Source organism: Anabas testudineus, chromosome 3 (genome assembly GCF_900324465.2).
Source record: "Anabas testudineus chromosome 3, fAnaTes1.2, whole genome shotgun sequence".
Classification (NCBI taxonomy): Eukaryota; Metazoa; Chordata; class Actinopteri; order Anabantiformes; family Anabantidae; genus Anabas; species Anabas testudineus.
Genome location: NC_046612.1, coordinates 15,608,554 through 15,631,635, shown reverse-complemented (window position 1 = coordinate 15,631,635; position 23,082 = coordinate 15,608,554). Strand labels below are relative to the sequence as shown.

General features: G+C 39.9%; 1 protein-coding gene across 3 annotated transcripts; it reads left to right on the top strand.

The window, feature by feature from the left end:
* The first annotated feature begins 1,926 nt into the window (after positions 1–1,926).
* On the top strand, positions 1,927–23,013 carry bbox1 (butyrobetaine (gamma), 2-oxoglutarate dioxygenase (gamma-butyrobetaine hydroxylase) 1). 3 transcript variants are annotated; one of them, XM_026378160.1, is made up of 8 exons: positions 1,927–2,017; positions 4,659–5,107; positions 6,720–6,834; positions 18,273–18,471; positions 19,310–19,415; positions 19,591–19,787; positions 20,442–20,608; positions 21,559–23,013. In XM_026378160.1, exons 2-8 carry the CDS (start codon positions 4,715–4,717, stop codon positions 21,717–21,719), a joined length of 1,338 nt encoding a protein of 445 aa, XP_026233945.1. In that variant the 5' UTR covers positions 1,927–2,017; positions 4,659–4,714; the 3' UTR covers positions 21,720–23,013. The 3 variants fall into 3 exon arrangements, with proteins under 3 accessions (XP_026233945.1, XP_026233947.1, XP_026233946.1); XM_026378162.1 differs by lacking the exon at positions 1,927–2,017 and adding an exon at positions 2,076–2,226; XM_026378161.1 differs by lacking the exon at positions 1,927–2,017 and adding an exon at positions 2,280–3,005.
* Positions 23,014–23,082: the final 69 nt, after the last annotated feature.

Below are 23,082 nucleotides of genomic sequence, written 5' to 3'. Positions count from 1 at the left end.
AGGGATCCCCACGGAGCTGCATGTTGCAGGAATCCAGACTCTGTGGCATTTAGCACACCCACAACCACGAGGGTGCACACTGGATTGCCACGTGCTTCACAATTACAAAGTTTCCCTCTGTGTTTGCTTTACAAGGGTTCGAGATCTGCTGCGAATTATCCGCGCAGCCAGTGGCCTCTCATAATGAGTAGTTTCAAGAAAGGAGCTGCTTGTTGGTGTTTATGAGGAACAGAGACGTAGGGATTGTTTGTGCTGATGGTATTTTGACTGGTGCGGTGGCTCTTTCAAACAACTTGGGTTCCGTGATGGTCTGCTAAACAACATTTTTTTTTTTTGTTTTGCTTTGTTTTTCTTTAGTTTCTCAAGATTATGAATAAGGTTAAATAAACACTTTGAGGCTTTGAGTCTCAAATGTCACGAGGGCCCACAACTCCACACTGTATTGGAAAGTGCCAACGGATGTCGGTTACATAACCCTGCCAAAGTACAGTGCCACAGTTTCACTTCTGGTTACACATTGCCAGTTCATTCAGGTCACTGATTATGCTCTCGATGAGGGCAATAGAAAGGACAAACAAAATACAGTTAATACACAGCCAAAAACCTTTACCCTACATTGTGCGTTTCCGTGAGAGGGGAAAGCGGTTGGTTTTACCATTAAAAAAGACAGATTATTGGCAGCATCTAGAGGGAAAAACATTCATGTGACATACATCCGCACCACTATCACGATGCTGCTGCTGGAACTATTTGAGAAAATGCTGATTTTGTTTTATTTTGTGATATCACCTCCTGTATTACATAATGACACACCCTTGAATTCAGGTTAACTTTTGGTTTATTTAGATAAACCTTTTCACCTTTTCACCCAGAAAGGTTCACTACTGTAGGTGTAGATAAAGGCGTTGACGCTTTAAAGATTGTGAACCAAGCCACCCTGGTACAGAGGCAACAACGTAGGTCTATATACTGTATTACAGACTTTTATTTTATAAGAAGAAGATTAAACTTCATTAAACTTCATTCTTTCACGTTCATGCTCTGAGCAGATCACTGTATATCAGTGCAATCTGTGAAAGTCGAGCATATGCTTGAACCAACACTACAAAGTCCCTCTGCAGTACAGCATTTCAGTTACAGTAGCTGTGGTTAATTAACATGTGTGCACTGATGGCAGTAGCAAAGGTGACTGAGTGGTAATTATGACTTAGCCTTTGACGCTCAAGCCTGTTATACTACAATTTGGATGACCATGTGTGATCCTGTGCTCACATTTGCAAAGTGAGGCCTTTAAAATTCATTCTAATGTTAGAAGGGATCATTTGGATGTAGACTGTAGTCCACAACCTTATTGTTGTTAAAATATCATGTGTTTTTTACAGGTGTTTTCGTAAAGTTTTATGGTAAATCGGGTCTATTGATGAATTGCAATGAAAGCTGATGCACACAGTACCTGCAGAGCTGGTACCTGCCATTAAATGTTTCAGCTTTACAGCGTGCTAAACCAGGATGGTGGAAATAATAAATGTATACCTGCTGAACATCTGAACTTTACACAGTGTCTTTTGCAGAGCCTGATGGTTGGCACTTTTATGCACAAGCAACCGCTGCACCAATAAAGGATAGGTTCGCAATTTTTTTATGTATGTCTGTAAAGCAAGAGCCAGGTCCATAGAAACAGTGAAGCAGGTTTTGCTTGGGAGATTTTGGGGTAACATCCGGAGCCCCCCTTCTGTGCAAATCATGTTTAAACTATAAGGTTTCTAATAAGACAGGATACTAAAAACTCAACATCTTTAGAAACCCTATCTTTGCACAGGCTGTGCAGTTTTCCCACCATCACTTCACTTGAAAGGATCTAATGGTGACCACCTCTACCTCGCTGTTGTTTCTGCAGCGCTGATGTCATCCAGCCGCCCGCTTGACCTTTCACCTACTTCCTGCCTCTGACAGCCGGCGTCCGTGTTGACGGAGGCGACGCTCGTAGTGAAGAGGAGCCGTCGTCAGACGACCACAGGTAGCTAACCTCTCTTACTTTTTGTTTTCACGCGGCTGACAGATGAACTTTGCTGTGTCAGCTTTGAAGCTGCAGCTGGGATGTTGACCGGTGTTAGCCGGGGGTGGGTTTGTGAACAAGCTAGTTAGCTAACAACCGGTTTAGCTCCGTCTGAACACGTGTTTTACAGATAAACTGTTTAAAACTGAAGTGAAGTAACTTTAAACGAGGTAAGGAGATGGGTCATTATGTGTTTCACACGCTCTGTTTCCTCTAATTTGTCCACAGCTGCATTAAATGGACATTATGTTATGTTGTGTGCTAACCAGGCACAAACCCACCAGCTGTGCTCATGTCCCAGCTTTAATATGAGACTGTTTACCTTCAGTGTTGACATGTTTGACAGGCTCTGTCTGGCACAATGTGCCAAATTTACAGGAACAACAGTGTTTAAGTTCAGAGGTCAACTCACAAGAAGTTAGATACTGGATCACTTTATTAAGTTGAGTTTATCTAGAGAGTAGTTTTACTGCTTTGGAGTTGGTCTGATTTCAGCCTCGTCTAAAATGTTGGCGTTTCTGTTAAATATCCTGTAGATGATCTTTACGCAGGTGAGACAGGAGTCAACCGTGAGATTTATCTCTTAATACTAGAGCTGCTATGGAACAAAGTGTGAGTCTGTCTACACAGTACAAGTGGATTCAACTAATGTAGTAGAAATACAACAGCCCGGCAATAATTCAGTCTGTTCATGAGGATTATAATGTTCAGTGTCATTCAAGCATTTTTACTTTGGAGAAGAAAATTGCTCAAATTGCTTCTTCTTCAACAAAGAAGAAAGGACCCATCTCCTCTGTATCTCCCTTATGTGTCAAGGATAACTCTCTCTCCCCTGTTTCTCATTTCAGACCAAATAGAAACTAAAAATCGGGACAAAATCTGAATCTCAGTATTGTTTCCAGGGCAGTAGAAGAACACGCTTTGAGCAGTGAAACCCGAGGTTAATGAGGTAGATAAGAACAATGCAGTTTAAAGGAGCAGTAATTAGTTCACGGACGACTGCTTTACCACCTGATCCATAGCCAGCCATACGAACCGTCTCATGTGGATGTTATAATATTCTGTCAGTGTTGGCTTGATGCGGGCTGGCTATAAGCTAGTGTGAATGATGGCATTTAACATTAGCCTGATGGTTCCAGCCAGGGTTAGTCAGGATCACTTCACTGGCTGTGTGTCAAATATTTGCTGCCCTAAAAAAACCAGCTGCACACGGACCACAGAGTGTGAATGCAGTCCTTGAACCTTTTAATGAATTCAAATAACCGTCTCGACTAGTAGCTGTGATGAGTTAAATTTGGCTAACCTTAGCTGAAGCTCAATACCTTAGGCCTAACTGCTCAGAAGAAAATTGGCCAACACGGCATGTAGGGTGTTGCATGTCTGGCAACCTGTGATGTTCATATGTTAAGGGGCAAATGTGCAGCTGGCAGAATCACAGAGACGGAAACAAAAACAGGTGATTGTAGGTTGTTGTCTGAGAATCTAGCATGTTTCTTTAAACCCTGATGACATGTTATGTTCATTTCATTATTCTGTGCAAACATATATATATATATTATAAATCATTCATTTGAATGCTTATTAATGCTTATTGATAGTACATCATGAAAATACAATGTGCAACACTCTAAAATATACTATACATTAGTGCAGGTCATAGTTTTGCAGTTTTCCACAGCAGTTTCTAAAGCATGGGCAGTACGTAAACATATGTAACTAGTTTCCTAGTACCTGAAGCTCCACATTTGTCACAAGAAACAAAAAGTCATTACATTACTTTCAGCACAATAACAGCACAAATAATCTCTCTTACAACAGATTCCTCCACATTATCATTATTTCTTGAAAGCGGCACTGACTTTATTGCACAGGAGTTGTTGTGACAGGTCATTTATTAGAAAAAGGTGCTGTATCATGTCTTGTGCAGTTCTCTCTGGGCTGTTTAGAATATTTAGCATTTTTAGCAAAAGAGTTGCTGGATTTTGTTCCAGCATTTTCCCTAAATCATGAAAATGTTGGACAAAACAACTGTGCCTCTTAACAGGCACAGAGAAACCTGCAAAAATGAACCTGAGTGGAAGATTTTGGATCAGAGCCACTTTGCCAGTGTCCACAGTTTAATGATATGGCTGTTTTTACACTGCAGCTCTGTCCAGATCTTGAGAATACACATTCAGCAGACCAAGCTATCTTTGGAAATACCTCTGGTTGGCACAAAAGCAAACAGTCACAATTCCCAAAGCCCCATAGTAAGCTAACATTTTGAACTGTAGCCAATGAGCTTGGCACAGTTCAAAAACAAGTGTTGCACCAGGATTGTGCTTCTTAAATAGGCTATTAAATAGATATGAATTAAAATTTAACTTACAAAAAAATAGTTATCAATGTTTTTAACACTGCTGTAGATCTTTCTAACAATTGCTCCTAAACACAGTTACATTTCAGACAGTGTATGTGTTAGCAGTTGTTTGAAAAGCTCATGTTGGTAACTTAAAAATGTGAGAAATACCTACCTGTAGCTTTTAAGCACATCAACTGGTTTGAAGTTCTTTTCACTTGATTGCTTCTCTGTGTCTCTCTCTCTCTGTCTAATTAACTACAGAGGTGGTGACCCTTTCTGATCGGGAAACATAGTTGCCTGCAGGGAACCATTCAGAAATGTGGATGAGTACATTTGCACGTTTTGCCCTGCCTGCCCTGCAGAGGAGCACCTCTGCCATGGCCTGCCAGGCTCTTAGGGCTCGTTGTACACCAGGTTCACTACCCTCTTGTCTGACTTCAGTGCAGCTTCGCAGGCAACACACACTGGGGTCAGCCTCCGTCCCTGTGGCTCGGCACTCAGTGAGGCACGTCCGGGCTCTGGATGAGGAGAGGTTGATGGAGGTGGAGTGGGAGGATGGAGGCCACAGCCTGTACCCATTTACCTGGCTGAGAGACAACTGCCAGTGTCCGCAGTGTACACTGCACTCGGCTAAAGCCCGAAAACTGTTGATGTCCGATCTTGACATCCACACAGGAGTCGATGTTGTGGAGGTCACCAATGACAACAAAGTAGGTTTAACTTGTGTTTTCAGGGTTTATGTGCACAGTATGTTTTTTTTACATTAATAAAAAAAAAACAAACGTAATAAACATCCATTTAGATTTAAACAGCCTAATTCAACTTCCTCCACACAGTTATTGGTTGCATTTATTTTCATTCTCACCTTTTAATAAGTGGATGTTAGAAAGTGTGGTTAGTCTTGGTATTTGTTAAAAAAAATAAAAAAAAATAGAAATATTCCACTTGTTGTTAGCAGGAGGCCCTACCGCCTGTTTGAAATGTGAAATTCTGGTGACAGGTCAGGTTTCATGGACACTTCTCCACCTGCAGCAAGAGAAAATTAAAATAAATCGAACACAAGCAGTTATTTGCGTAATTATTAAGCTTTAAAGGTAATTCATGAAGTTCCCTAAACACTTTTAGGAGACTGACATCAGGTTTAACTCACTGCTGTCAGATTTAATTAAATCACATTAGAGCTGCAAAGATTAGACCATTAACAGAGTTCAGCTATTTTTTAAACATTGATTAGTGGTTAAAGGCTCAAAATCTGATGGTTTCAGCTTCACAAATAGGATAATTGACTGCTTTTCTCTGTCTTATCTTATAAATCAGATATCTTTACATTTTTTACTGTTGCTTAGACAAAATAATATATTTGTTGACGCCTTGTGCATTTTTTATAGTTTTCTGATGTTTTACAGCCCAAACAATTCATCAGTAAAGTAAACAGAGGCAGATCAGATCTGTTAGGAAAATAACTCTCTCTCTGCTCTCCATCACTTTACGTTAAACTCTGTGCTAAATGTTACAAATTGTGTTTAGTTAGGCACTGTGAACTGGTCTCAGTTACAGAATAGGATTTGAACTTTGCCGACTGTTTGGGGGAACTGCCTTGTGATAAAATGTGAGGTTAGTTGATCTCATCTTGGCTTAACTTTAATTCCTCCAAGGGAACTACCTTTTGTGAGCTGCGTCCTCCTGAGGATTCGACCCCTCAAGGGGAACATGACTATAAACAGATTGCTTTGACATGATAGTGCTGCCAAGCTACAGTGTGCCATTTGCTTTTGTTGATAAACATCAAATGCAGTAGGTGTCCTGTACAAAGATTTACTGGATAAGCTATTGTTGTAAATCTGTTTTAAGTACAACAACAATGGTTTCATGTTTGCCTGTGGCTATAGAAAAATACCAGTGTAGATTATATGGCAGCATTGGCCAATAACCCCCATGAGTATTAATACAGCAAATGGTAAACATGAGAAAACTTCATTTTAAAAGAAAAAATGTAATATTTATAAAGCAATTCTTTGTCTGTTTGTGAACGACAATAACTGATTCAAAGCTTAACCTTCAAAGGGCAAATGGCTTAATGGAAACAGTTAAAATATAATCATGCTGTGTCAGATTAGTGCATTATGAACATCAAAGTGATATATTATAAAAATAGAACAAAGAAATACCCAATAAATATTTTAAGCACATCATTGTCTGCTTGTAAAGAAGGTTTTCACTTTTTACTTGAAAGACAAACTGTGCACATCCAGAAATAAACATTCGGAAAAAAGAGCCTAAATGTTTTCAGCTAGAATCATTGTGCATTTGGTTTTTCCACAGGTGTCCGTTGTGTGGCCCGACCAGCACCACAGCGTGTTTGATGCAGACTGGCTGAAGAAACGCTGTTTCTCTCCTGCTGCCAGACAAGCGATGCAAGAAGAGCTTTTCCTCAATGGTGAGTGGAGCCTTTATTTTTGTCATTTACATCTCAGTGTAACTTTTAATTGGTATCGGGGACAGCTGCCTCTGTTAGAGATCTCCATGAACCCGGTTAGGTCCACTTTAGCTATGCAGTGCCAAGCCAAGCTGCAATGACATAAGGCTCAGCAGGGGACAGCCACACCAAGCTGTGTTCATTAGTGGTGCTATTCTTCAGTAAAAACAGGTGTAATCAACCAGATAGACATATACTGTACGCTTTGTTAAGCAGATCACTTTTAAATTTTGCGGAGAGAATAGTACAACTCAGAATTCAGCTACAGTGTGATGACCATGATGATAAACTACAGTATTTTATCCTCCATGTTCTAACCGTATTATTCCCTATGTGAAATAAATTAAATGAACTACACTCTGAACCTAATAAACTGGTCACTGAGTGTGTACCAAAGCTTTTAATGTAATGAACCCTTTTGTCTGTTTGTGATGTACTTGGAAACTACAGTCTCCTCCCAAATATAGCCATTGTGTGTATGCTTGCACACACAAAGCCAGTAGTGTTGTGATGTGACGTGTATGGAAACAACTAAAATATAAGGTAAAAGACAAATACATAGAATCACTGTAAACTGCTGACAACATGCTCACGATGACTGGAATTCACTGGTCTGAAACTACTACTTTTATGTTGTTGATGTAATGTAGTGGTGAAAAGAGGCCATAAATCAGAATTAACAGGATGAACAAACACTGCCATGAATTACTACTTTAAAAGCTGCATCTGAAAATAGCAATCTGTCCTTTTGCCAACTAACAGTTACCTGCTTTTACATAAATGTCAAACTAGCAGACCAATGATTCTTGTGACGGACGACCCTTTTCCCACCGTAACCACATGACATAGTAAATCTCGTATTTCACATTGGATACACACATCTGTCATTTGTCTAAGTATTTTCACTGTAGACATGTGATAGTCATTAATAGTCATCAATCATCAATTTCAGCTTAATCAAAAACATCAATACAGTAACATTGTATTTTTAAGAAGTAGAATATGAATTAAAGTTATTTTATAATCAGTATTTGTGTTGCATCAGTTTTAATAATGCTCTCTCTCTTTCTCTGGGTTCTTCTATTTTTTTTCTATTGCTTTCTAATATTATTTTTTAGGAATAAAAATAATAATAACATAAGGTTACTCAGCTGAAACATGAATTTCACCCTGATGTGAGTGTAAAATGGCAAAAAGTGTAGTCTGGGATTTTCTGTTGTATTATTTTGTGTCTCTTTGTGCAGATAAGACATTTTTGGCAAAGGTTTCATTAACAGTCTTTCTAATCTAATCTGGATCTGATTTATTAGTTTTATAGCTACTGATGTATTCAAATTACAGTAATTGAAGTATATTAAATAAATAATAAATATTTTAATTGTTCAAAAGTGGCAACTTAAGAGCGAAATACATTTTGAACTGAAATGTCATTTGCAAACACAAATAGCATTTGGCAAAGGAGGGAATTGAGTGGTTGTTAGCAAAATAATGGTTTGCTGCTATTATGTAATTAAGCAACAGCTGTCTGGTGTGTGTGTGCGTGTGTGTGTGTTAAATAAAAATTAGTGTACTTCTTCTGTTAACATTTTCTAGGTAATAAAGATGCCCTTGATTTAAATTCTTCTTTCCATACATTTTTCTCATTTTCCCAACATAAAGGGATTGTTAAGGAAGGAGGTTTTTCTGAAGACTGGAAAGAGAAGTCATTTTACAGCACATTTACAATGGCCCAATATACTTTACAGTCTGCCAGACAGCAGAGAAAGTTCAGCTGTGGAACAAGGTAGCGGCACTTCAGTAGAGCGGGGGATGGACTGTAGTCGGTTTGTGTACACACGCACGGTCCTGAAGGACCCACAGGGTTGAGTGGCTCTTGCTCTGTTGCAGACTGATTAAGGTTATGTGTGTATGTGTGTGTCGTTTCATGTTAAAGAGTACACAGATCCCCCTCATAGCAACGCACAGTTTCTTTATTAGTGTAGATTTTTTTAGAGCCATCCGAAAGCCAGGAGCATTTCTGGAAGACACCGCTAAGCTCACACACCAGAAAACAATGCAGGATGATGTGAGCACACACACGCACACACACTCGATGTGAGTTTAATTATTTCCTCCTGAGCGCCAGCCTGAAATTCCTTGCACCGAAAAATACTGGAAAGGTCTAGTTTCTCAAAAGATGGATGTTGAGCAGCATTCACCTCCAAGGATTTTTCTCATATTCTGAGCTCCTTACTTCTCCGTGATGTAAACTCACTGAAGCGCAGTCCACAGTTTGAATTTCTGTTTCCTTTATCATGCAGTGCACCAAGATTTTACAGGCCCAAGTGTGCCTGTTAAAATGTTCTCAGCAGTGAAAGCATAACGCACACAGGACACTGTCCGGTCAATATGATAATCAGAGCTTTGGGAATATTATTGAGCCTGTACTATACCTCGTATTTTTATGTCTGAGGTGATGTATTTTTTCTTCTGCTTTTACCGTTTCTGTGGAGAGACACAAAAGCAGCACTATTACAGGCTACTTATTGCTTAACGACCGTTTTCTGTGTATTAAACAACTCAACAAATCTAGTGATCGATTAGAACATGTTCTTTTGTGTGCTTCTTGCTTATTTTATAATAGTTTTGTATGGAGCAGGCAAATGTTTCAGTCTGCTAGTTGATTAGTGAACAAATTCCTGTTTTCTTAGTAAATTTTAAAGGAATTTTCATGCATCCTGTTCAGTCAGTTCTTCAGGTCTTTATTTTCAAATGTTTACTGTAGCATATTGGATGCACATGTGATTGGTATCCCTACTTTGTTGTCCTTGCACATCTGCTCTAGATATAATAAATCGTACAGTACAGTTTGTCTGCATGTGTAACAGTCTATGGCTGTGGGCACCGTGAAAGACTGACGTCTGTATAAATGTGAGAGTCTCATTCAGACCCCCCTACTACCTCTACTGCCATATGGAAAACTGATTTAGAGTGAGAGTAAAGAAAAGATCTGCATGTTCTAACCAAACACAAGCTCTCTGTTGTCAGTATTTCCAACCTTGGGAACGAACAAATCTCTGAAACATCAGTTCTTTCAGACATTTTGTCACAAAATCTCCCCTCTCCTGATATACAGTTAATATTTTTTGGGCACTATATATTACTATTTTCTTTTAAAACATTTTATTATTACTACATGAGCGTATTACATGGTTTTAACTGTTAGAAACTGCCTCATCTTTGGGCCTTTCTTTGAGGAAAAATTTAATATACTAACGGCACAGACTGAGGCCACCCCGGTCCAGTATGCCAAGGTTTTATTCATTTCATGATTAATTTACGTCAGTTTGTTAGTCCACCACTTTGTTCTGGACTGACGTATCTCAAAAATGACTGGACATTGACAAGAAAGCATTACAGTCATTCATTTCTGTTTTTTTTGTTTCTACTTTTTTTGGGCAGTCTTCCTGCATGTAAGCAAAAGTAATGGTTTACAGAGACATTCACGTGTTGCTGTTTCACTTGAGCAATAGATGTACAATATGTTTCCATTGGGGGCAGAGCTGCATTTACAAACCACAGTGTATGATGCTACCAGTAGAACAAATCTGGAAGCATCCGATAACGATTACTGCATCGTTCACTACACTTTCTTTGAATAAAGACAGACAGGACATGTTTACATTTTGAACCTGGTCTGCCAGCCAGTCCTCCTTCTTCCTTTGTGTTTCTTTTTTTGTCATCTTTATTTCCTTTCTGTTTTCTTACCTCCTGCCAATTTGATGCAAGTAACTAATAAGCAGCACAAAGCATTCTTGAGATTTAGAAGATTTGAATGTATTACCCATAACCCCCTTCTGTGTGTGCTGTAAGTAGATTTCATGTGTATCTATGGACAAGCGTAGTTCTGCCTTTAGAAGTTGGCATCTTTATTGAACTACCGAAGATAACTGTGTAAGAGGCAGGCTTCATCACCTCCATCTTTATCATGACAGTTTGAAACTATTAAGTTGAGTAACTGAGTCAACATCAACCTTACATCCAGCTTTTGAACATTATCATAAGCATTACTGCTGTCTTCTTGTCATTACCATTCATTGCACTGCATACCACCTGTGTCTATTCTATACATCATAACATTTTTTACTTACTGATAATGGATGTCAGAGTTTTCCATTTCCTTATTTGTGAGCAGAGAACAGCTGCTCACAAATAGTAAGGCAAGGAAAGCGTCCTTCTGTGGTGAGCTTTTTGAATCTTCAGTCTTCAACAATAAAAGTATTTACATCTCATTCACAGTAATGTCCAGTACATATAGTTCACATGCTTCTTCCTCGCCACTGTGACTATGTCAAACCTATCATATCACTTAATGGGCAGTGATGATGCTAAATTGCTCCCAGGAACACAAAAGGCTTATGTCACTCACGTCCTTATCTGCAGTGATTCTTCCTTTCACCGATAAATCTGTCAGTGATTTACTCATGGACGACGTCTGCCAGATGCTTTTTATATTTGAACCGTGTCATCGTCTCAGGCCTTCAAATTTTGTGCTTGTCATGTTTATTTAGTTTTGGTTGGAATCACAACTAATTTCATGCAACTGGTATTTAAGAATGGATGTGGAACAGGTTAAATGCACATTTCAAAAAGTAAAAATATGGCTCAACACATGGCTCACAGCTTTTTCTCACACTCGTCCACCACGTACCTTAGCATCTTGTAAATATAGTCGGTGGTGGTTTGACCATGTGGAGTTGACAAATACTAGATATATAAGATTTTAGATTTTTGAAATACTGTATTTGTATATTGTTTTTGTTCAGTTAATGTGCTATATACAGCACATTTTGAGCTCTGTTTTTCACAAAAATGATGTGTTGCTTGAGCAATTTTTATTTGCTTTATTCTTCTTAAATTGCATTATTCAGATTCAGAAGAATTTGTCTCAGTCCTTGAGTTTGTTCTCTTAACGTTCAATAACTGATGATATAACTGGTGACATCAGATAAAGTAAACTTGGACTAAGAATTTTTTATTTTAGAAAGTTTTATTTGTAACTCTTTATGAGTTTGTCAGTGAATTTAGTTTATTTTATTTCTAGGTGTGTTGTGGTTGAATTGCATGTTTTAAAGGTTAATACATTTTGTACCTTTGACAGAAATATCACTTGACAGTGTGATACATAACTGCTTAATTTAATGAAGATGCGATGTAAATGTATGCAGACATTAACTGAGCAGCAACAGAGTTGGAGAGAAAAACTAGTCAAGCGAGGTCTTGTCAAGGAAATCGCATCCTTTTACAAAATACAGTCAAAGAAAAATGACTGTGCTAAAAGTACTGGCTTATTGGAAGAGTGTCCACTTTATTAATCCAGCTGTTTTCAGTTCAAGGCCTTCATCTGGGTTGTTTTTAACAGAATGAGTAATTCCTCATACACACCACAAAATGGCTGACTCTTAACAAATTATCCAATGACGACTAGACACATATGCTCTGTTCCAGTTTAGGATTAGGAGCAGGATCCTGTAGCGTCTTTATTTCTAGACAGAATATGTCAGAACAGCCCTGCGTCATTTCAGAGTCCCCATATATTTTCAATAAATAACGTCTGCTGTAACCATCACTCGCACAGAAAGTTTCAAGTTTTTAATGGTGTAGCAAAGGGACAGATTTTGTGTGTTGTTCTGTAACTTTTCTATACTGTGATTGACAGGACAATTATCTTACTGTCCTGCCAAAAAACCTTACTAGTGTTACTAGCCACACCCAAAAATGTAAAAAAAAAAAAGCTTCATGTTCACCTCTTATCTAATTTTAATGAATCTCTCTATCAAGCTGTACGATAAAATATCTCCCAGCAGCGTGTATGTTGTAGTTTAAGGTAGTTTATTTGTGGTAGTGGTGATACATGACAAGCTAGAAATCTTTTATTCACTTCAGTTTAGTCAGTCTTTAAGTTCTTAAAGGTGTTAGATCTTTTTAGCATTATACACCACTGTTTTCCAGGCCAATAATTTAGCAAGTCATTTGCAAAGCACACCGATCACAATGTTATTTGACTGGTTTTCTTTTTAACTCTCTTAGCAGTAGTTTTCTGTGTGGCTTGTGGTAGTGTAATTCTTTTTTTTAATTGACCTCATTTCCTGTTTTGGATAGGTACAGCATACATCAATTAGTACTCTATCCGAATTGGGACAGTTATTGTAAACATCTTGACTGATTAGTCCAAGGCCGTCAAACTCATAAACCGACTCATTTGGTCTTTTTTGCATTAAGCCTGATGACGGATACTATAACTAAGCCAAGTAGGAGCTGATTTGTCAGTTCCCTGTCTGGCTGATGTTCCCCACCACCACCATCTGGTCTGAATTTAGCCTTTTATGTCATCACTCGTCAGTTGACAAAAAGGCTCCTGGAAACATAGCCCTGGAGATCCATCAGCGGAAAACCTTGTGCATTCTTCTAAACCTGAGTATCACTTCATATCCCTTTTAAAGCTTAGGCAGAGCAGATTCTCTAAACATGTAATCTCGTACGTATGTATTTGCTGTGTTAACCACCTGAAAGGAAAGCAAACTATGTTTTCATTTGTTAAAAATAGCTCCGCAGTCTATTAAAAGTATCATTATGTTACATTGTGTAATCTACCTTAGGGGACTACTAATGATTTTAGCAAAAAAGGACTTGATAAGACTAGTGGTCATCCAAACCTCCTACAGTACATGTTTGTGTCAGTGTCTCTTTCCAGATATAGTTCCAATTTCACTATTTTCCACCACCTACAGTTTGTATTCACAGTATAATCCTTGTAATTCTTTCACGGATCAACTATATTTGGGTTAAATCCCTTGTCTTTGTCATCGCTTTTTACATTTTTACACGACTGCATGGAAAGCTAGGTGATTATGACGATTGGATTTTTCATTTCCTTGGCAAGCCAGACCTTTAGCTTGGTGTTTTAAGTAATACTGAAAGTACTGAGCATAAGTTGGCAAAAGGACATCATTTGGCAAATTACCACAAGGCTCACAAGAATTTAAGGAACCTAAAGTTGCAGTTGGAGTAAGAGTTCAGTTTGGATTAGTGTGCAGAAGGCCTGCAGCTCTCCAGTGAGAAAACACTGCTCACTCTGTTTGCAACATCCTGGGAATGCAGAGTGTGGCTCTCCTGTCACACAGGTATGTTTCATAAATGAAGGTGGGTTTGTCAAATTAGTGGGTGTGAAATGAGTTTCACAAATGCTGTTTAACTGGAATATAAAAGTTATTTTATTATTATTATTTTTAAATGACTTCAATTAATTGGTCGAATAGAATTATTCTGAAACAATTAAAATATATGCCTGCCATTTTTTTCAGCTCTTTATTTACAGGGAAAACATTGCCATCTTCAAGTTTTCTTGAATATGTTGCTGAGGCACCCACAAAAAAATGAAATATTTATAGTCATGCAAGTTTCGGCTGTTCAGGAAAAAATGTAATTTTCCATTTTTAAATATAGATATACAGTAAATTAGAAGTTGCTGCTCTCTCCTTTAAACATCCAATCCCAAACAACCCAGTCTTCCTTGTACATCTCTCAAAAGCCACTTCAGTCTTGTCTTGGCTGTGTGCTTTCATGGACGTCTGACGTTCTGTTAGTGATTGTTGGGTTCCGGGTCACCTCCCTGACCAAGGCCACGCTTTATGGCTACAGCCACTTTACTCAATTTGACTAGAGAACCAACTCTAGCAACGGTCCTGATGGTTCAGATTTATTTTTTCATTTCACAGTTGTCAAGGCCGCTGTGCTCCTGGGAACACTCATATATTTAGAAATGGGCTTATACCCTTAGTCAGATCTGTGCCTTGGCACAATTTTACTACAAAAGTCTACAGAAAGTTCTTCGCATTTATGACTTGAAGGCAGTGTGAATTGTAGTAGAGTGTGTACATGTGTTTCTAAACTGTGTATTTAAACAGTCCACCTGTGGTGGGGGGATTTTAAGGAAGCTCAAGGATGATTAAAGCATCTGAATAGTCTAAATACCTTTGTCTGTAGGAGTTGTCAGTTTAAAATTTTTGTGCAACCCTTTCTAAAGTATGTTTTCACTTTGTCATTTTGGGATATTTAGTGTACATTGATTGATTGCAGTGTAGTCTGATTGGCATAAATTACAGTTTCCTCTGTGATGGTGAGGTCTAAATCCTTTTTGTAGACACTCTATGTCTCAGGATCATTATTCATTTAGCAGAGTCTTGTACTTGCAGGGGTGCTGTGATTAAACTTGATTTCAAATTAGATTTAATAATCCACAATCTACAATGTGTAAGGTAAAAGTTCATTATTCTTGTTCTTTAATCATTGGTGCATGAAGTATTCAGGTCTTTTACTTGGGTACCAGTAATAATATTACCTGTGCTTTTAGTAACTGCTTGAATCTCATTTCTAAAGCCTATTCTTTCTAAAAGGCTGTTTATTCCTTTCTGGCTCTGCGCCCTCCACTCTGCATTCCACAGACAGCCGAGTGAAGTGAGCTGATATGAGCTCTGTGATAAAACTTGGCCAAGTCAAAACAAAAGCTCTCCGGATAACTGCGGTGATTCAAGCAGAGCTTTGAAGGCGCTCCCAGCTGCAGAGGAGAACGACGCATCCCTCTGAGCTTAAACAGCACAGTGAAGGGAGAGCCAAACTGCCATGAGCTGCCTGACAGCCACAGGAGCCACGGCTTCAGGTTTCCTCATCTGGAAAAGCCACTGTAGCAGACCGCGACTGAGAGGGGGGGAGCAGGGGAGGGATTGTGCACATATACCATCGTGTCAGAATGTCAGAGGTGTCCCGTCAAGCACATGGCAGCACAGTCCTTCCTGTGAAAAGAGCAGTGATTTTAGACAAATGAGCACACAGCAGAGACTAAAGGCTGTCTCGGTTTAATGCTCCTTTGCTGTTTCTGTTTTGTTTTCTTGTGCACAAACACTTAAAAGACACACATGCTAAACCTGACATTGTATCTCTGTTAGCCACAACTGGAAACTATGCAAGGAAGTGAGGAGGATTTCTCATTGGCTGTGGATTCACAGGCCTTCCCAGAAGAAAAGAAGAAAACAGCATGATGAATTTGCCTCTAGTGAGAGTCGAGCGTTTACTATTACACATCTGTAAGGTCCAGCTCGATGAGAACATCCATGCACAGGTTTAGTGCTGAAGGACGCTTAAGCCTGCATGAGAGCATGTCAGGATCCAGACCAGTCATCTAACACTGTTCACTTTACCTCCACTTGCTCCATTAGTCAGTTTTTTATGAGTTCATTTTTCCTCCTTTGTCTGTATTTTCACCGTAACATTGACACAGACTGATTAAGGCGTTAATCACCAGTCATTAGTCAGTTTTTCTAAGACCAGTCTGCTCTACTCTCTAGAAAGTTATTCTAAGCTCTGCAGTAACATATCAAGTATTCAGATCAGGTCCCTGAAGCAGCTCTTAACAGTATATCTCATATTTTAACAATGAGTCAGTTGACTTTTTATGATTTTGTGTGAAAGTTGTAGTGAATGCAGAGGCCGTTATCTCCATCACCACAGTCCACCTCAGCTCTACAGAGTTTTATAGCATCTTTCAGCTCATTGTTTTGGTTTTAGGGCCCGTGTATTGAAATGTATTCACATATAGGCAGCATTTTATGGTTATGAGTTAGAGCGCAGTGTCTTCCTCTGCCTCAATATTGTATTTAAGTACTTGAACAAAGAACCAATCACTTACTGTACTTAAATTAATATATTTGTCCAGCTCTGTTTCATCTGCTCTGAATCTGACCGGGTTTTTATCAGCCGCGGTTCAGGTGACGGAGCCCTTCATTTGTTCTTGAATCTGTGGCCAGTGTGAACTGACAAGAGAATACAAAGCACTTCCTCACGATCCCTCACGTCCAAGATTTGTGATTAGCTTTTGTAGTTAAAAACAAGCACATACGAGGAGCTGATTACATGATTAGAAGGCCGATATTCATGCAAATGTCTCGTCTACTTTTGTTCGACCCAGCCGCCGCAGCGTGAACTCCGTTGACAGCAGTGAGCGTGATAAGTTTCGAAAATGAGATTGGAGCTGAACTGCATCCAGGACTGCACACTTGATGTACATGCACAGTGCGACCCGCTCTGTAGCCTCTCCGTCACAGGTGACACCAAACCGCAGAGCTGAAAAACCCCCATGCCCGTACAAGACATCTAGGTCCAGTTTCACAGGAGTAATTGTAACATTCAGGTTTGACCTTTGCCCCATTTTGTTATTCTCTGCCTTTGTTCCCCTCCGCCCACTTGACAAGTTTTAACAAGCGGGGGATACTTGACCCTTTGAACTGTGCGGCCAGAAACTGATGGTTTGTGACAACAGCCTGGAGGGAGGTCTGGGAGTCATGATGATCATAGTGTTTCTGGCTGATGTGCATCTCGCTGTGCTTTGTCCCTCCACCCGCTTTAAAACAAACAAACAAACTAGGCTCTGAAGCAACACTACACCGGTTAAAGACTGTTGCAGCTGTCAGTCTTTATCACCTTTATAGCGAGCAGTCCCGTTGTTTTCTTTTAAAGTTTGACACACTTCAGATGAGCCTGGAAGTTTTAGCCTTGTAACGTTCGTGATGCAGCCGTTTGGAAAGTTGTTTTGAAGTTGGTGGTTACTGGAAAGAGACACAAGGAAGAGCCACCCACGTCAGACAGGTACACAGCCTCCTCAGTTAGACCTCCTCCTCCTCCTCCTCCTCTTCACGCAAATGTACTCAGCAGCTGTTTCTGTGGAAGTCACTGGAGAGAGACTAGATGGAAAAAGTAGTCGAGCCAGCTGGGTGGAGAGCGGTGGGAGGATATTTTTTTCCACTTCTGTCTGTCTGAGGATACATGCTGATTTGTCTCAGCGAGTTGTTCATCTTGAAGTGTGCAGACTATCACACGCAGTGAAAAGCTGCAGCATATATAGATAATATGGGCTCTTCTAAACAGGGGAGAAGAAATAGACCTACAATTGAATTTTATAATAAAAATGCTAAATCTCTTTACTGCTATAAAATGCAGGAACAATTCTTAATTTGATAGAAGGTGCAACAAGCTGCCAAACTCCTTTGTTAAACAAAACAGTTGTGAAGATTTATTTCCTTATTTATTGACGTAGCGTTGAGTGAATGTGCAATAAAAAAAGCAAGAAGATTCAAGCCAACACGGGTTTTTATAGCAGAGGAAAATATGTATAGAACCTCTGATAAAGTTGCAGTGCAGTACTGGTTTATTTAACAGAGCAGCTGCAGGGTGCAGACTGGGAAAAGCTTTGTGTTGGGGCATTGCAGGCGAGGCTTATTTCTTGTCATGCAAACAAAAACCAAAAGGAAATTACTGTATGTAAATCTCCACTACAATGCATTGACATTTCCTTTTTCTCATTTCAGAGCGTTATTACTGGGACTCCACACTGCGAATTCCCACAGCGGACTACCAGGAAGTCCTCCACGACGATAAGGCGGCACTAGCTTGGCTCTTGGCCCTGCGTCGCGTTGGCATCGTCTACCTGAGGGGGGCTCCGACAGAGCAAGGCCAAGTGGCCAGACTCGCCGAGAGGATTGGTTATCTCAGGCTGACATTCTATGGGTAAGGCTCCGTGACGGTCATCCATTTTGCTCCCGTCATCCTCAGCCAAGCCACTGTTTAATAATCTCACTGCCCACTAAACCTTGAGCTGTTGAATTTTCCACTGATCATATTTTAGTTGGAGCAGAGCCCGGGGAGTGTTGTTAGTAAAAATTTAATACAAAAGATCTTTATTTACATCCTTTTCCAGGAAATCAAAGGGGCAGCCATATTTTAAGATGAAAGCTCCTCTCTTTACAATATTAATGTTTGGGAAAACGTATCCACTGGTCAATTATCTGCAGCTTTGATTCATTTTGGTTCCTCGGAGAAGCTTATAGACTGTCTCTTGGCCGTTTCATCACACAGAGTTCACTTTGACTTATTGCTGTGTTGATTACTTGAGGACAGAGACGGGGGAAACAACCTAAAAACATTCCAGCTTTTTTAAGCCAGAGGAATTACCTGGTGCACTCAGTCAGAACAGAGGTTTGGAGCGTAAAGCTTTTCCACTGCCAGCGGATGAGCTCATAGTGCTAGAAGTAAAGAGACTGCAGACTAAAGTTAAAGGCTTACCATCAGACAAACTAGACTGTTTTACGAGTCGGGCATCCAAACCAGGCACGCAAACAGAACATGGAAGAAAACTTCACCTCATTAGTGCTCGACTCCTGCTGCATCTCAATGAACTATCTGCTTCAGAGGCGATGGTTGAAGCTGTCCAGCTTAGCCTCAGGGATCCCTGCAAAGTTCATCTCATCCTTTTCTCCACGCAGACTAATTGTCGCTGCTGATCTTCTTAAACCGGAGTTAAATAATTAACATGGAGTTTATTAATGAATGTTATCTTTGTCCTCAGGCACACATGGCAAGTCCAGGACAAATATCAGGCAAATAATGTAGCCTACACTTCAGGAAGACTCAGTCCCCATACAGACTACCCTGCATTACACTTTGCACCTGGCGTGAGTAAAATCTGACTGATATGGTCTGTTTGGAAGATTAAATTGCCCTAAACAGATATGGTATCACTTAAGAATTTACATGCTGCCTTTAAAAGTTTGTTTCAACGTCTGGAATTAGTTTTTTTGTCGTCAGACTTGTAAAACACATTTGTGTGGCATGTGTTGACTGTTGTAGGTGCAGTTTCTTCACTGCATCAACCAGGCCGTGGAAGGAGGGGAGAGCGAGGCGGTGGACGGCTTCCACATGGCCGAACAGCTGCAGAAAGAAGACCCAGAGGCCTTCCAGACCCTCGCAACGCTCCGGGTCGACTTCACTGACACAGGGACGGATTACTGCGACTTCATGCTGCAGTCCAAGAAACGCATCATAGAGTAAGTGGAGATCGGCTCTGGGATCGCATGTTGTTTTTATATTCTCATACACACATGCACATTACGTCTCTCTGGATGAAGCAAAAATTCAGTCCCTGCAAAAATCATAGCATTAAAAAAAGATACAGCGGTACATCTCACCAGTGAGTGTGGGGTTGTGCATTTGAAATGACACACTGCCATCTGCTGTTCAGAATGATTAAATCCACACATATCATGGACATATAATACGTTCATAATAAGAATCATTTCTGCTGCTTCAAAAACTGACAAGTTGAAAATAAAATATAAAATGTCACCAATGCATTTAGTAAATAAATGAGGCATTTTAAATCCTTAAAAATTAAGAAGTGACAACTTCAGATGCTTGTTTTACCCAAAATTCCCATTTTTTAAAATTTTATATAATTACTAAAACTGCTATTAATCAATTAGTTCAGTACTAGAAAAATAAATATTTAGGTTGTTTCACAAATATCAAGGTGTTTTTAATTTTTTATCTAATAGATGATTATTGAATGCTGCTCAGACAAAACAAGGCTTTTGGGTTGCCAGTGTTTTGCCAGTTATGTTTTGTTGATCACTTAATAAATATTTTTTTAATGATTCATGTTAGTTTGATGTTGAATTGTGTCCTTCACTCTGTCCGAGCAGCCTTGATGCTGACGGCCGGCTGGTGAGGATTAACTACAACAATGCCACCAGAGACTCTGTGTTGGACCTCCCGTTACATCAGGTTCAGCCCTTCTACAGAGCTCTGAAGGCCTACGTGGATATCATGAACCGACCAGAGAACGTAGTCACCTACAGAATGGAGCCAGGTTGGTGTACTCCTCTTACAGTATAACAGGAAGTATAAGAAATGATCTGTAAGACTCTTTACCCATGCTTTCAGTCAGTGTGGATTTCCTACAGCCAAAGCAAGTCATATAAAGGACAAAATAAAAATAAATCAGTAGACATGTCAGTGAGGCTGTCAGAGAGAAGGATCCACTCAGACCGGTTTTCTACAGAACACGAACAGGTAGCGTGATGTACAATAACATCATTGTCATCACCGTCATCAAGGTCGCACTGATACCATGAAAGCTAATGTCATCCCTGTCACTGTAGAACAAATTGAATTACTCAAGTCCTGCATAACCCGCTCTAAACAGTCGCTCGGCAAAGACTCGACAGCATCAATCGACAGAGATGAAGTAAAGTCATTGTTCGAGACATTGAGGACATTAAATTATAGCAGGATGGTGCCATTAGCAGGGACGCGCCATTTCAACAGCAACAGCCATGGTTCAAGCCTCCATGTTCGAAATCATCCATCCTGATGTCATGTCCTTGAGGGGGCTTAAAGAGTTCAGGCTGCTTTATACAAACCTGTTTGTCTGTGTCGTCGACGTCTCGGGAGAAGTGTCTACGGGGAAACTGCAGGAGTTTACAAGTGAAAAAAGCATCGAATTCTCTTCTTTCAAGAAATATGGTCTAAAAGACCAGCAGTAGACAAACCCCAATTAATCTAAGATTAATTAAAAGCGAAAATATTATTTATCTGACAAAGGTACAAAGAGAAGATGTGTTTTCACTGACCAAAGTGTGTAACACCATTTCCAGATTCCAGATTAATTAGTGCCAAGTGAGAGTATGTAAGGGCAGAAGTGTGTGTGTGTGTGTGTGTGTGTGTGCAAAAACCAGCATGGGGCCCAGATTACGTCTCACTTACGGATCCACAATGTCCAGAAATGAGCCTGATCCAGTTGCTGTTGTTGTATTTCAGGCGACCTAGTGACGTTTGATAACTGGCGTCTGCTGCACGGACGGAGGAGCTACGTCAGCAGCCCAGACAGGTTGCGTCACCTGGAGGGCGCCTACCTGGACTGGGACGAAGTCATGTCCCGCCTCCGGATACTCCGTCATGCGGTCCATGGAAACGCATGAGCTCTGGAAACGCTGCCAAATTTAAAGAGACAGTGACACGGCATTCGCAGAGAATCGAATAATGTCAAACAGCTAATTACTCTAATATGAGAGAGGGCCAGGGGCAAACGTACTGGAATATCTGACACCAGATCAAGAGCTCAATCTCTGCTTCTGAAGTAGTCGAGCATTAAACTATTTGTTTAGTCAGGATGCTTTTTGTAGTTTAGAATAAAGTTTAAACAGCAACTTTTTAGACATGTACAGTAACGGAGCAACGCTGCAATGCAAACATTAGGAAACACCTTGCGATGAAAATCAAAGGTGCTTTTCAACAGATTAGTCATCGTGACTAGTCACAGAAGTTTTAATAAGCTGAAATTTAACTGTCAGGCTCTACACTTTGTCCTGAGTACTCCACATGACGACGAGAACGGATTTATATGTTTTCTAAGTTGACTTGTCGTTCCCAGACCCCTAGTTACATTTTGGGCTCAACACATCCCGGCTGTTTCTGGAATTTCCCTTATTTACATTTGAATCAACTGTGTTTGTACTTTGTGCAGTTCTGGCTGCTGACAGTGACTCACGAAGTCCAAACGTCCATTTGTAGCTCACTGTAAAGTGTCAAGTGTCTGAACAGTAACGAATGACTTGAATTCAGACACAGCCCAGACCTAAAATCTGTCATAACACATCACGTCTACTTTGTACAAGTTCCTACCTCTGTTTAATCTCGTGCCTACACAAAGGACGTGACGTTCTTGACTTTCCCCCTGAATTTGAAACCGCCTTAAGCTACAGTACAGTCACTGCACTGAAAGGTATTTAAATACCAACCTCAGTTTATTTAAACTAAAACTGTCTCGATACGTTCTGCAGCACCGTGTGCTCATATTTTAAAAAGGCCAGTTTGTGATTTATTTTCCAGCTTCTAGACATTTGACATCTTAGTCCCAGGTTTCTAAACGCTCCCTGTAGCCAAAGAGCCCAGAGACAATCCTCCTCCCAGTATCCCTTCTAATGCATTGAATGCATTATTTATGTAACCCTAGAAGTATCAGGGACAATGTGGATGTGTAGCAAAAACAAATCAGGTGAAGCCTGGTCAGACATTTACATAGATGTGTACTAGTTCTGACTGGTGGTTCATCCTGTGGCAGCTTGAACCTTTAGTTGACTTTTAATCATTCGCCTCTGTTCCTTTATCTTCTTCCTATGTCTTAAACAGTGATTTGAATGTTTGAACAGACTGAAATTATGAAAACCTGGATTTGTTAAACTAGTGTTTGACGTAACAGTTGCTAAAATAAATCAGTAAAAATTAAAACAAATGTCTCCACTTCTTTACACACTTGACGTCTGATGCGTTGTTCTGGAAGGA